Genomic DNA, 14,601 nt, shown 5'->3' on the forward strand with positions numbered 1-14,601 from the left:
AAACTAAGAACCATAAGATAGCAGTAAATGCATATCGACAACTGAATCTAACAAACAAACTAAGAAAACGGGAAGAACAGAGACAGAGTCATGGATATGCTAAGTGTTTTGATGGCTTCCAGATGGGAGCAGTGTTTAGGGGAATGGGTAAAGAAGTGAAGAGATTAAGAAGTACAAATAGGTAGTCGTAGGGTAGCCATGGAGAGGTAAAGTACAATATAAGAAATGCAGTAGCCAAAGAATATGTGTGTGATCCATGGACATGAACAATGGTGTGGGAATTGCCTCGGGGAGTGGGGGTTGCTGAGTGAAGGGGGCAAAGGAGGAAAAATTGGGACAACTGTAACAGCATAATCAATAAAATATAATTTAAAATGTTTCTTGTTTAGCTATAAAATGAAATGTAAGATTAAAGAGGATCTTCTTTCTTCCTGAAATAATCACTGAGCAGTTCTTTTTGTTATATAAATATAAGATAAGTAAGTACTCTTGCTCCAGAGCAAAACTATTTCATGGAACCTGACAAATGTCTCTTGCACTGTGGAGGACAATTTGCTTAATTACAAGAAAACCTCATGAGGGTGAGGAAAAACAAGACTGGTCTCCATTCTATTCTGAAGTTCAATGTTATTCCTAATTCTTCCACAGACTGATACATTTGACTGGGTCAGAAAGTTCTCCAAGAGTTCACAAGTAGAACTTACCATGAGGAAAGTAGGACTACGAACTGAGACCTGTGTCCAACACCTGGCTTCTGTGGTTCCAGCACAAAGTCTGGAAGACCTTCCTAGATTAGTCATCTTGATGAGTTGGGGAACCTGATTGTGAAACTAAGCCTCAAACTATCATAACCTGGAGAAGGGGAAGTCCTCCCCAAGGAATCACTGTGGTAGGGGATGACATTTCTGCTGGTGGAACTTGAAACCAGGTCAGTGGTTATATGGCATGGATTTATTCAGCCTGTACATCAGAGGGTCACTGCACTAACACATGGAGGGTGTCTGATTTTGAGGAGCCCACTATCAAATGATACTCTAACGACTCAAGAGAAGCAATAGCAGTTTAAAAATGGTTGCCTACCTTTCACCTTATCACATTTCCCAGTTCTTTCACAAAATGGTTAAAAGAAGAACTGTCCCTCTGGCCTGATTAAACTCTTGGTTTTTCTTGTTGTTATTATTGTTGTTTTGATAATTCAGGCAAAAAAAAAGAAAGGCCTCAAGAGAGTGCTACTAGGTTTACTCTTAATGGGTCACTTGGATCCTCTGATATTCATGTTAAATAGTCAGAAGTGGGCTCAACGTAAAAGTTATCAGTATAGACATAAGAATGATATATATGAATCAAGTATGACTGTTTTGTTTTTCTAGTTTTCTATTTTTTAAAAACTTAATTTCTATCTGAGAAACATGAAGATAGTTAAAATACAAAAATCAAAATTTTATTTCTAGTAAAATCCAATGATTCTTTTGTCCCCAATAAAACCTATCACTTTAAGAAATGACCTGGCTGGTGTGGCTGAGTGGATTGAGCGCAGGCCTGTGAACCAAACGATCGAGGTTCGATTCCCAGTCAGGGCACATGCCTGGGTTGCAGGCCAGTTCCCAACAGGGGACTCACGAGAGGCAACCATACATTGATATTTCTCTCCTTCTCTCCTTCCCTTCCCCTCTAAAGATAAATACATAAAATCTCTAAAAAAAGAGAAATGAATGTATCTTATTATTAATAATAACTAATAGTAAGTTTGTGATAGATGGGAGATGATAATTTTGGTTACTATGGCAATCATTACAGCTAATGTTAAAACTTGAGTAGCATTATAATTAACGTCTAGATCTTTATAGCTTCTGAAAAGCATTAAAAAGCTTTTTAAAAGCTTTATGAAGTTGAGTATGCTATTCTGACCCATGCTACTATATACTGTATTGAAGTTTTGAACACTGTATTTAACACTAAAGTCTTGGATAAAATATATAAAAATAAACATTTGCAGAGTTCTGACAGATGATTGACACATTCAGATTTATGTTTTAGAATGTCAGTCTGATTCATGCTATGTTGGAAATAGATTGTAGCCCATGGGAGATGCAGAAGGATTGGGTAGGAGGTGATTATAATAATCCAGGTGAGAGATAATAAATAGTCATTAGTGAGAAGTAGCCAGATTCCCCATATATTTTGAGGGTAGAACAAACAGAACTTTTGTTTAGTTTGATGTGGGTTGTGAGAAGTAGAGAAGACTTCAGGATCACTCCAAATTTTTTACCTTGAGCAACTGGAAAGGCAAGGTTTTCATCTTCTGAAATGAAAAACGGGTACCAAGTTTTGGGGGAAACTTAAGTGGAGACGCTCAATAGGTGCTTGGTTATATGCATTTGGTTGTAGGGTTTGAACTGGAGGTAAGGATTTGTAAGTTATTATCATACAAATAATATTTAAAGTTCTGAGACTGACTGAAATCACTGAGAGAAGATATTGAGTACTGAGCCGTGGGTCCCTTGAATGTTAATAAATCAGGAATATTCAATTCTTTGTCAGGGCATATGCCTGGGTTGCAGGCCAGTTCTCCAGTATGGGGCATGGGAGAGGCAACCACCCTTTGATGTCTCTCTCCCTCTCTCCCTACCCTCGCTGTAAAAAAATAAATTAATAAAATCTTTTTAAAAAAAGAAGTCAGGAAGAAGAATATGATTCAAGAAAGAAGACTGAGACGCAACTACTGGTAAAGTAAGAGAAAGGGAGTATGATTTACTGTAACGTAAGTGGGGAAAAAGGTGAATCAAATAGGAAACAATGATCAACTGTATCAAATACCACTCAGACATCAATACAACAGGGACTGAAGATCGCCCATTGTATTTAGCAGTATGTCTGTACGATGATGACGGGAGCAGTTTCTGTGTTGTAGTGGGACAAAGGCCTAACTGGAATTGGTTGAAAAAAGAATGCAAAGAAAGTGACTGGAGACAGTGAGTAGACAACCCTTTCTGAGGAGCATTGCTGCAGAGGGGAGTAGAACATAGAGTCGGGTCAAGAGAGAATGTTTTTAATTGAAACAATTTTGTATGTTACAGATAGAAAAGAAAAAAATTGATGAATTTTTAATTGAAGAAAAGAAGAATGCAGTAGTTAAATGGTGAGGAAAGGAGGCTTGACTTGGAATGTTAAACACACAATACAGCGTACAGACGNTAACTGGAATTGGTTGAAAAAAGAATGCAAAGAAAGTGACTGGAGACAGTGAGTAGACAACCCTTTCTGAGGAGCATTGCTGCAGAGGGGAGTAGAACATAGAGTCGGGTCAAGAGAGAATGTTTTTAATTGAAACAATTTTGTATGTTACAGATAGAAAAGAAAAAAATTGATGAATTTTTAATTGAAGAAAAGAAGAATGCAATAGTTAAATGGTGAGGAAAGGAGGCTTGACTTGGAATGTTAAACACACAATACAGGGTACAGACGATGTGTTGTGGAGTTGCATACCTGAAACCTGTATAATTGTATTAACCAATGTCGCCCCAGTAAATTCAATTAAAATTGCTGAATTTTACTCTACTTGGTATACATTACTAGATGACTGCTGAAGACATCAACACTGGTGTAACAAAGCTTGCTTTGTCTAAGGTTTATTTTTGAAAAATTTTAAATCTCATGCCTAGTCTAATAAGCTTTTTCATCTTCTAAGACACATAGGCATATTTAAGACTTTTCTTAAAGTAAATACTCTTAGTCTTAGAGTAAATACTCTTATATTTTGAAATCCATGAAATAAGGCAGTTTAAATGTTTCTATTTTTATACCCATATTCACTTTTTTAAAAAGACTCATTTATTTATTTATTTTTAGACAGAGGGGAAGGGAGGAAGAAAGAGAGGGAGAGAGACATCAATGTGTAGTTGCCTCTTTCGTGACCCCTGCTAGGGACCTGGACCACAACCCAGGCATGTGCCCCGACTGGAAGTCAGCCTGGCAACCCTTTGGTGCACAGGCCAATGCTCAATCCACTGAGCCACACCAGCCAGGGCTACCCATATTCACTTTTAGTATTTGTATACTTGTTATACTATCTCTGCCCCTGCTGTTCATGAGCTAGATGACTTTCAGCCGGGAATCTTTGCACTGCAAAGTTCATGGGATTATTATAGAGATCAACTAAAACATCTTACATAAAAACACTTTAAAAATTGTAAAGGAATTTCTACCAGTTATTTATCTTATTTTTATTGGTGTATAGCCCCTTTGTTAAATGAGGTTTTTGGCTTCTATAAAATTGATATGGGATAACTTCATGTACATGGGGATGAACCATGGAACAGCTTAACCTCGTCTCTTCTGGGCCCTTCTCTAGCCACAGATGTTCAGGCCACTTCAGCTATGTGTATCTAGGGCTATAATGGTATCTTCTCTTTCCTGGGAGGTGTACCAACCCCTATACAGAAAATTCACAGACCTCACTCTCTTGTTTAGTTTCACTGCTTGGAAATTGAGTTAAAGAATAAAAGAGAAGTGTATACTTTATTAAGTTATTATGAGAAATTAGATCACAATATATAGGATCAATGCATAGAGCAAAATATTGTTAGCACTGTTCAGAGGTAAGTAAATTCAAATAACTATCCCTGACCCAGAGAAGACATGGGCTTAATAATGCATAAAGTAAGCTACACTTGACAAAAACTGAATTTTTGTAAGAACAGTAGTTGGCGGCAATTGACATGGGGTGAGGATGGCATAGGAATGTGATTAATACACTGGACACATCCCGATGGATGATGGCGTTAAGCTACAACTTCACAGAGGTCTTTAAAAGAATAGTGTCTTTAATTAATGATGTTAGTTGTGTTTTTAGAGATAGAAATGTGATATACTGTGACTTAAATATTCTTAAGTCATACATTTAAGTGTATAGCTAACATAATTTTATTACATACGCCCATACAAGCCCTGGAGACCAGCTAAGGTCTGTCTGGTCAGAGAGCCTAGGCCTTTGGATACCTGGCTGTGGTAAGAAAGGGTGGTGGTGTCGGTCATAGGTGTGCAATTTTCTTTGGTCCCATGAACTCCTCACCTGGTGGAGAGACGCACACAGGGCAAGACTTCACAAATTGTAGGCTCAGAACACAGGCCCTTCATGCCCAGGTTCAAGAGCCATATTCATAGTGATCAGACATTTTAAATGACACTGACTTGGAGAATTGGTTCAGAATAAAAGTTAACTGTAAGAATTTGTGGGGAAAAATTAAAGAACAGGCAAAGGACTTAAACAGATACTTCTCCAAGGAGGACACACAGAGGGCCCAGAGACATATGAAAGGATACCCAGCATCACTAGCCATCAGAGAGATGCAAATTAGAACTACAATGAGATACTACTTAAAGAATTTTCTTAAAAAACATATTCTTGAATGTAATAAAATAATCAACTCTAGGAAACACATATGTATAATTATGAAAGAATAAATAACTAGAAAAATCATTTTGGGTTAGCATGGATTTTTAAACATCACCAAAACACCTAGAGAAATCATACTGGCATGAAGGAATATAAACACACAATATTCTCTTTCCTGGAGGTTAAAAGACAAAAGTTCTGGTGCTGCTTTGGCTAAATAAGTCATTTAATCTTCCTAAGTCTCAATTTCATTACCCATAAAATTAAAAGAAAAATCTCTACATACTTTGAAATTCTGATATATGAAAACAATGACTAATCCAGTAGCTGTAATGCAATGATTGTTTAAAAAGTATCTAATCAAGGTGCTTCCATGTTTAAAACATACTTACTACATCTTCTCACTGCTCTGAGGATAAAATCGGACTTCCGCCAGAGCCTACACAAACTTAAACGATCTGGCCCCTCTCACAGTGGGTCCTGTTCCCTGCTGCTCTCTCCCTTGGCCACTAGTCTTCAGTTTCCCTGTCACCCTTCCTTCCAGAAAATGTACCAAAGAAGCTCTTCTCTATCCTTGGTACACTTAGTGTTTCCTTTGCCTCAGAAACTCTAAGCTGCTCTATGTGGTTGACTTTTTGTGTCCTTTCAGGTCCCAGGTCAAACTTTGACTCCTAAAGAAGGTTTTCCCTCGCCTTGCCTATCAGTCTTTCTCCCACCTGCCTTGCACCTACCTCTTGATCACATCCACTCCTTTGAAATACATATTTTTCTTTTTTCAAGTAATCCAAGTCGTTGACTTTATTGATTGTCATAAAATATATGTAACGTAAAATGTAGTATCATAAGAATTTTAATTGTACAGTTTGGTGGAATTAAACATATTCACACTGTGGTGCATCTACCCACCACTGGCCACCTCTAGAACTTTCTTATCACCCCAAACTGAAACCCTGTATCCAGACATTGACTTTTGGGTAACCAGTGTAACCAGACACTTTACAAAATACTCCTAGTAGTTTCAATAGCTTCATAGTAGACTTTTTGAGATATAAACCTGTCTTTTGGCTCCCTTTACTCATTTATATGGACGTGTTTATCGCCAGTGCCCTCATCTGTCTTGTTCACTACTCTGACCTAACCTAGAATAGGACCTATTTCCTGGTATATTAGAAAGATCATCAGTAAATATTTATTTTAGAATGACAAACATGAAAGCCCATATTAAGAAATATTATAACCACACTATTTAATATTTATAATCAATGTGCCAAGATTTTTTTCATGCGTAGTCAGTGCTTCTATTCCTTGTAACAAAGCTGTAAGATAGGAGTATTTCCCTGTAACTGATGTTCAGGGAGGTTGAAGCCCAAGGTCACGCACTACTAGTAATCATCAGAAACAGAATTTGCATAAAGGCCCACTGACTTCAAACAACTCATTATTCCACACTGCCTCTCTGACACTCCCAATCAGAAATAATTTATCTCCTCTTTAATCTCTAGTACCATTTTGACTCCACTTTGTCATTTTTTGCAATTATTAATTTGGGCATGTTTATTTCTCACTCCAGTTTTCTAGTGAATTTATTACAGGGACTGTCTCCTGAGTCCCCACCACTGTTTAACATTATACTTATTCACATCACCTAGTAAATATTTACAGCTGGAAAAAATAATTGGAAGTGCATACTATGCAAGTTAGGAGCATTATTATCTCTTTCACTGGAGTAGCATGTTTACTGAAAAAAAATTACAAATTAACTATCCTCTAGAAGGTAACACAAAGTTATTGAGCTCAGTTCTGAATTCTTAGTGAGATAAAATTTTGGGTTCTGAAAATTTTTATTAACCTAGGAATATTTATGCTTTTCTAGAACAACTGATTCAATTTATGGCATACAGAAACATTTAAACTTGATTTATTTCAGCTTATATTTTTTCATGTTTTGTTTTTAAAATGTCAATAATTACACAACTTTTCTATGAGTAAAAAGGCCTGTTTTAGAGTGTGCTTTTATGAGACTATTTTTGTCAACTATTTTGTCAGCAGGCTTCTCAAACCACTGATATAAAACATCTCCTGATGGCTAATAACCCACCCAGACTATGTAATTTAAGTGACTTGACTGCTATAGACAAAGGGTAATCTATGTGACCAAGGTTCATGAATCACTTTCTGATGGCTCACAGCACCTAACTATAGTGTGGTGTTTTTCCCTCCGACAACCACTTGCAATTTACACACTAATACAATAGTCACCCTATGCTGGTGACTTCCATCACGTAGACACTCCCAAAATGAATGCGCTTTTTGTCTCCATTTGAATATACCTTTTAAGCAGTTCTCAATAAAATCTAAATGTTAAGATTTAAATTACAATCCAGTGATATTTGTTATACTTGATACGCTTTAAATAATCCTGTTATGGGGTAATTTTGAAAACATGTTTTATAATGTTATATGTGTATATTTGAGGAATACTTACATAAGGATGATAAAGTGCTGATTAGAATGTTGTTTCATATTTTATCAGGAAATGGCAGCAGTAGGGAGATGAAATAGCTCCGGGGGCCTAACGTGCATCATGGTGATCATGGTTAAAGGAACGTGTCGTATGTTGGAGAATCGCTGAGAGTAGATCTTTAGTATCCTTCAGCCTTCCCCACACAGATGATAATTACGTGAGGTGATGAATGTGTTAATTAACCTTACTGTAGTAATCACTTTATGATTTATCCATGCATCTAATTGTCACATTGTACATCCTAAATTTACACAATTTTCTATGTAAATTATATCACAATAAACCTGGGAAAATGTCAGGTAAAGAGTTGTGTTGTAAATAAATCTTTTGAAGTACTTTTTGAATCATCTCAGGTGTAATATGGGATGAAACACAATTTACTTTCTTTTAAATTTAAAATATACAAATATATACATATATGCATGGTATATTTTAGGTTCAGTTTTAGGATAGGGGCATAATGTATTAAACAATATTAGCATATCATTATTCCAAAGCATTTGGAAACCACCATTCCTATAATTATGGAAAGTTGAAAAAAGAATATCAAAAATTATAATGTTTAAAAATCTGTAATTGCAACCCTAAAAAAAAGGTGAGTAAGATAGCAAGGTCACGATTGTTCTACTCTGGCTGGAATGCCTTCACCAACAAATGAGAGGCAAAGAAAGCTGGTTAAAGACAAGTATTTTAGGTCACCAACTCTTCGTGGAGTCCGAAGGACACAAACATCAATTGCACACAGACCCACTGTCCTAATTCTGTAAACGGTTTCTGAAAATTAATCTGATGTGAATTCTTACATTCTATAATATCTGGATATTTAGGATTTATCTTCAAGAAACAATATTTGAAAAAATATTAGTATGAGTATTCATCCTTCCCAGAAGTATTAGAAGAATTCTTTAGCATCAGATAGACTTTTTAGAAAATAAACAAGATCTGAAGTTGTCATGCCTTTGAAAGCCATATTTTTTAAATTCTAGTCTGGATGAGCATAAATAAAACATTGTTATACAAACAATATTTTGTAGACTTCTATCAAAAAAGACAGAATGACTGTAAAGTCCACTTCATACCAAATGAATGTGATTCTATAATGAAAATAAAGTGGTAATAAAATAAAATGAAATGAAATAAATATAATATAAAATAAAATAAATGTAAAAGAAATAAATGTAATGCTCAGAAAATAAAATGAAACTGTAGTAATAAATTCATGTTAGTTTTCTACACTGACTTTCTTGTGCAAATGCCCTATTCTAAAGTGGTTCGTAGCTTATTTACTGAATTAATGTCAGTTTACTTACCTGAAAGACATAATATTTATTTAGATTTGAAATACAGCTCATGAAATTTAGCTGTCAGATTATATTTTGTTTTTAATACTTAGTTTAAGATTTCTATACAATACATGGATAAAAATTAGAATAATGAAGCCTTAAATAAAGAGCTGATTGCTTCTTAGCCACCAGAATTGATGGTGGTCTCAGGAATGAGTCTGGTTCATTTGGCTTCCTTTGCTTTTTTACCTGAATTTGGAAACATAAGAAGCCCCTTCACTTGTTTCAACTGGGTAAGAGAGAAAGTGCTCAATTTATTTTCTAGTAAAAGCTCTTGTGCTGTTCATTTTGTGGCTTCTTAATCTCTATGTTTTAAAACCTCTTGACATTTATGATGCCAATTTATCTATCTGACTCATGTGATCTTGGTAATTAAACAGTTCAACCCCCCCCCCCCAAGGTAAAATTTGTTAACATCAGATATTCAGGAGCATGTTAGAGCCTCTTGCAGAGGATATGCACAGGACTGTAATGTGTAATCGGATTCTAGGCCTACCCGCAATGAGCCTGCTTCTTGTGCCAAGCAAGTGGTTCGGCAGAGAAAAGGGCTCACCAGACTGCTGGTTTCTTTGGCCTGACTCTAAGCCCCACTGAAAAGACAATCACTCCATTCCAAAAACACCAGCAAAACTAGCGTGACCTTAAATATTCTTTTATGTAATTATCATTAACAGCAGTATTGCCAAGGCCTTCTCAAACAAATAGAAAAGTCTAAGTCAAATAAGAAATTATCAAAGAAATTTGATGTGATATCACAGATTATTTGATAATTCTATATAATAGCATTTATAAATAATAATTATTGTTCTTGTACTTTGAATAGTCCAGGCTATAAATTATTATGTATGAGTATTCATCCTTCCCAGAAGTATTAGGATGAATACTCATACATAATAATTTATAGACTGGACTATTCAAAGTACAAGAACAATAATTATTATTTATAAATGCTATTATATAGAATTGTCAAATTCTATAGATCTATTTGTATATGGGTACACTTAAACAGTGATATATATTCAATGAGTTATATAGTTGAATTATTTTAAGAGAATCAAGTTCACAGTAAGTAATGAGAAATTCAAATATCTATATGCATAAACACACATTTTTAAGAGGATCAAATCAAGAGCAATAAAAGAAAAGGAATCATCACTAACTCTGACAAACAAAAATATATTTACTACATAGATTTCCTATTTCATATCCTTATAAAATAATATAGCAAGTAAATGTTTTCATGCAAGATCCCGTCATATGGGTCATACCTTTTCATGGACTTTCTGGCCAGGCTCCATCCCTTCAAGATGTTCTGATTCTGTGGATCCCTCACTTGATGCCATTTTTCTTTGTATATGAACATTTTGTTCACGCAAGGCAACAATCTGTAAAATACAAGCACTATGCTTTTAAAATCTAAAGGAAAGCAAAAAGTATAAAACTACTGAATTTACTTGATTGTGGTTAAGAACTAATAGACACAATCAGGAAACAAACATGAAATTTTAGTTATAGTTATTTCAAAAATATTTCTAAAATTAGGTTAGTTTTTAAATAATATTTATAATGTTTATGGGAGTGTGAAACCTACTTTAAAATTTTTTTCTAGCTGGAAATGTATCTAAATCAATAGCAAGATCTATGTGTTGTTATATCAGAAATTACCTTAAAAAATAATTTATGAAATGTGATCAAATTTGAATTGGTCTACACTTTCAAAGGATAAAAAACATAAATAAAAAGATTGAAAATGGAAGGCTAATTATTAGCACATTCACTTACCCTAAGAAATAGTGTGTCTGCCATTTAAAAACCAGAAAACATACAAAAGCTGGACACAAATAACTGTGACACTATCATGGATACTTATAATGAAATGGATCTCATTATCATATTTAAATGGCCATTACCTTAGCACAGCTAGTCCAAATATAGTCGTTAATTTACAAAAAAACTTTTCCAAAGGCTATTCATTCCTGCAAATAGCTCAATTTTAAAGACATAATACTTCCAACTAAGCAAGATTCTCAGATAATTGTAGTTTAACTGATCTTGTTAATATACAAAGTGAAAAATAACATTCTAGCATTTTAATGGTATTTTAAAATACACAGTTGACCCTTGAACACCATGGATATGAGCTGCATGAGTCCTCTTATATGCATATTTTGAATAAATACTGTAAATATATTTTCTTAATAACATTTTATTTTATTTCCTTTTAAATTAAATTTTATTTATTATGTTACTACAATTGTCCTAATTTTTCCCACTTTGCCCTCCCCTCCTAACACCTCCCACTCTCTCAGGCAATCCCCACCCCTTTGCTCGTGTCCACAGGTCCTGAGTATAATAAGTTCTTTGGCTACCTCATTTCCTGTACTGTACTTTACATCCATGGGGATGTAAGGTACATCTATGACTACCTCTTCGTATTTCTTAATCCCCTCACCTCTTCACACACTACCCCAAACCCCTCTTTCATCTGGCAATGGTTAAAAACTCCCTCTGCATCCATGCATCCATGATCCCATTTGTGTTCTTCCTGTTTGCTTAGTTTGTTTTTAGCATCCAGTTGTTGATATGTATGTGTTTATTACCATTTTATTGCTCAAAGTTTTTTCTTCTTCTTTTTCTTAAATAAGTCCCTTTAATATTTCATATAATCACAATTTGGAGATAATAAACTCCTTTAGTTTTTTCTTTTATTGTCTGGAAAGCTCTTTATCTGTCCTTCTATTCTAAATGATAGCTTTGCTGGGTAGAGCAATCCTGGCTATAGGTCCCCACTTTTCATTACTTGGAATATTTCTTGCCAGTCCCTTCTAGCCTGCAAAGTTTCTGTTGAGAAACCAACTGACAGTCTTATAAGAACTCCCCTGTAGGTAACTAACTGCCTTTCTCTTGCTGCTTTTAATTTTCTCTTTATCTTTACCCTTTGGCATTTTAATTATTATGGGTCTTGAAGTGGGCCTCTTTGCAACCATCATGTTTGCATCGCTGCAGACATGTGCTTCCTGGGCTTGCATGTTTATTTCCTTTACCAAATTAGGGAAGTTTTCTTCCATCATTTTCTCAAATAGATTTCCAATTTTTTGCTCTTACTCTTTTGCTTCTGGCACCCCTATGATGCAAATGTTGGGATACTTGAAGTTGTCCCAGAGGCTGCTTACACTATCCTGGTTTTGGGGGATTCTTTTTTCTTCTTCTTGTTCTGATTGCTTGTTTTCTGCTTCCCTATGTTCCAAATCATTGATTTGATTCTCGACTTCATCCACTCTACTGTTGATTTTCTGTAAATTGTTCTTTATTTTAGTTAGTGAATCCTTCATTTCTGCCTGGGTCTTTTTTATGCTGTTGAGGTCCTTACTAAGCTCCTCAATCATCCTTATAACCAGTTTTGAATTCTGCATTTGAAAGATTTAATATCCCTTTTGTTTAGTTGTTTTTCTGGAGTTTTGATCTGTTCTTTCATATAAGTCGTGTTTCTTTGTCTCCTCATTCTGGCTGCCTCCTTGTGTTTGTCTCTATGTATCAGATAAAGCCACTATTCTTCCCTATTCTGGTAGTGTGCCCTAATGTAGTAGGTGTCCTATAGGATCCAGTGGCACAGCCTTCCCTATCATCCAAGCAGGATACTCAAGTTGCATCCTCTGTGTGGTCTTTGTACTCCCTCCTCTTATAGTTGAGCCTTGGTTGTGCTTGGCAGGTCAGTGGGAGGGATTCAGCCAGGCCAGTCAACTGCAAGGACTGGCTGTGACCACTGACCACAAACCTCCACCCTCCATGGAGGATTGACTGTGCAGAGGCAGGGTGGTTGTGTTCCAATGTGGTCTGTAGCTGTCCACTAGGTTTGCAGGCTCTGGCATCTCCCAGGTGTTGCAGACTGAGGTTAGCCCCCATCTGTGTTTTGCCCAGGGCCACTCTCATGAGTTTTAAAACAATCTTCAGATGGCTGTTAACTTTTGCTGGTCTTAGAGGTTCCAGGTGAGCCAGACTGTGATCTGAAACTGGCTGCTGCCTGGACCTGAGGTCAAGTAGAATTATAGAGGCTGGGGACTCACTGAGGCAGGTTTTTACTTGTTTGAGATGATTTAGGAAGATGTGCACCTCAAGCTGAGGCCAGCCATTCATGTGGAAAAGCCACTGATAGCAGCTTGTGTTGGCCATAGGTTGGGTGAGCGGAGCCTCAGGAATTCCCCAAGATGGAGCAAACCACGTGAGCCAGATTGAAGAAGTCTCACATTGGCCCATGCCTATTGGCTCTGTGGCTCTGCTGGAGGAAAATTCAAAAAAGGAACCATGGCCTCTGCCCCCTTTTCTCATTTGAGAAAGCTGTCCCCCAGCTCTCCCTCTGATGCCAGACACTTCAGTTCCTTCCCATATGCTACCAGTGCTTTTCAAGCTGCTATCCCAGTGCTGGAGCTCAGATGGAGTGAATCTGGGTACGTCCATGTGCAGGCCCTTTAAGAGGCACTGCTTGAGACTCTAGCAGTACCTTTCACTGACTCAAACCCCACTTGTTTTTACAGCCAGAAGTTATGGGGACTTATATTCCTGGAACTGGAACCCTGAGCTGGGGGGCCTAGTGTCGGGCTGGGACTCCTTGCTTCCCAGATATCTTTCCTGAAATTTTATCCACCACACATGGGTGTGGGACCATCACATTCTGCATCTCCACATCTCTGAGTTTCCTACCAGTCTGGATGGATGCGGTTTCTTCCGTTCCATAGTTATCAGACTTCCATTCAACTTGATTTCTGACAGTTCTGAGTGATGGTTGTTCTGTAGTTTAGTTGAATTTTGATGTGGTTGTGCCAGGAGGTGAGCTATATTCACTTACACCTCCATCTTGACTTGAAGTTAGTAACATTTTCTTTTCTCTGGTTTACTTTATTGTAAGAACTCAGGATATGACCATATAACATACACAATATGTATATAACAACTGTGTATGTTTTTAGTAAGGCTTCTGGTCAAGAACAGGCTATTCGTAGTTAAGTTCTTGGGGAGCCAAAAGTTATATGCTGATTTTTTATTGCACAGGGGTTGACACCCCTAACCCTTGAGTATTCAAGGGTCAACTGTATTATCTACTCATATACTGACTGAGTCAGTACTGGTTCTAGGAGAAGTCAATGTCCATAGTATTTAATACACAAAACTAGTGAATCATATAACACTTATATGTTGAAATTATGCGATCAGTATGTCACACAAACTAATAATCATCACATATACAAAAGACATCAGTTAGTTGGGTGTTTGTCTTGCTGCTTGCCACTGCTTCAATACCCAGATGGACCATGATGGGTTCACAAGTTCAAGTGATCTTGCAT

At 36.4% G+C, this 14,601-nt stretch overlaps 1 protein-coding gene across 16 annotated transcripts in view; it reads right to left on the reverse strand.

The window, feature by feature from the left end:
• Window positions 1-14,601, reverse strand: part of PPFIA2 (PPFI scaffold protein A2) — a 472,168-nt gene that overhangs the window by 133,490 nt on the left and 324,077 nt on the right. For all 16 annotated transcript variants that reach the window (XM_037065742.1, XM_037065741.1, XM_037065754.1 and 13 more), the window contains one exon: window positions 10,531-10,647. In XM_037065742.1, the coding sequence (XP_036921637.1) occupies window positions 10,531-10,647 (117 nt within the window). The remainder of the gene's footprint in view (window positions 1-10,530; window positions 10,648-14,601) is intronic.

The sequence above is a fragment of the Sturnira hondurensis genome, unplaced genomic scaffold, assembly GCF_014824575.4.
Source record: "Sturnira hondurensis isolate 20B ecotype Veracruz unplaced genomic scaffold, ASM1482457v3 Scaffold0016135, whole genome shotgun sequence".
NCBI classification, from domain to species: Eukaryota; Metazoa; Chordata; class Mammalia; order Chiroptera; family Phyllostomidae; genus Sturnira; species Sturnira hondurensis.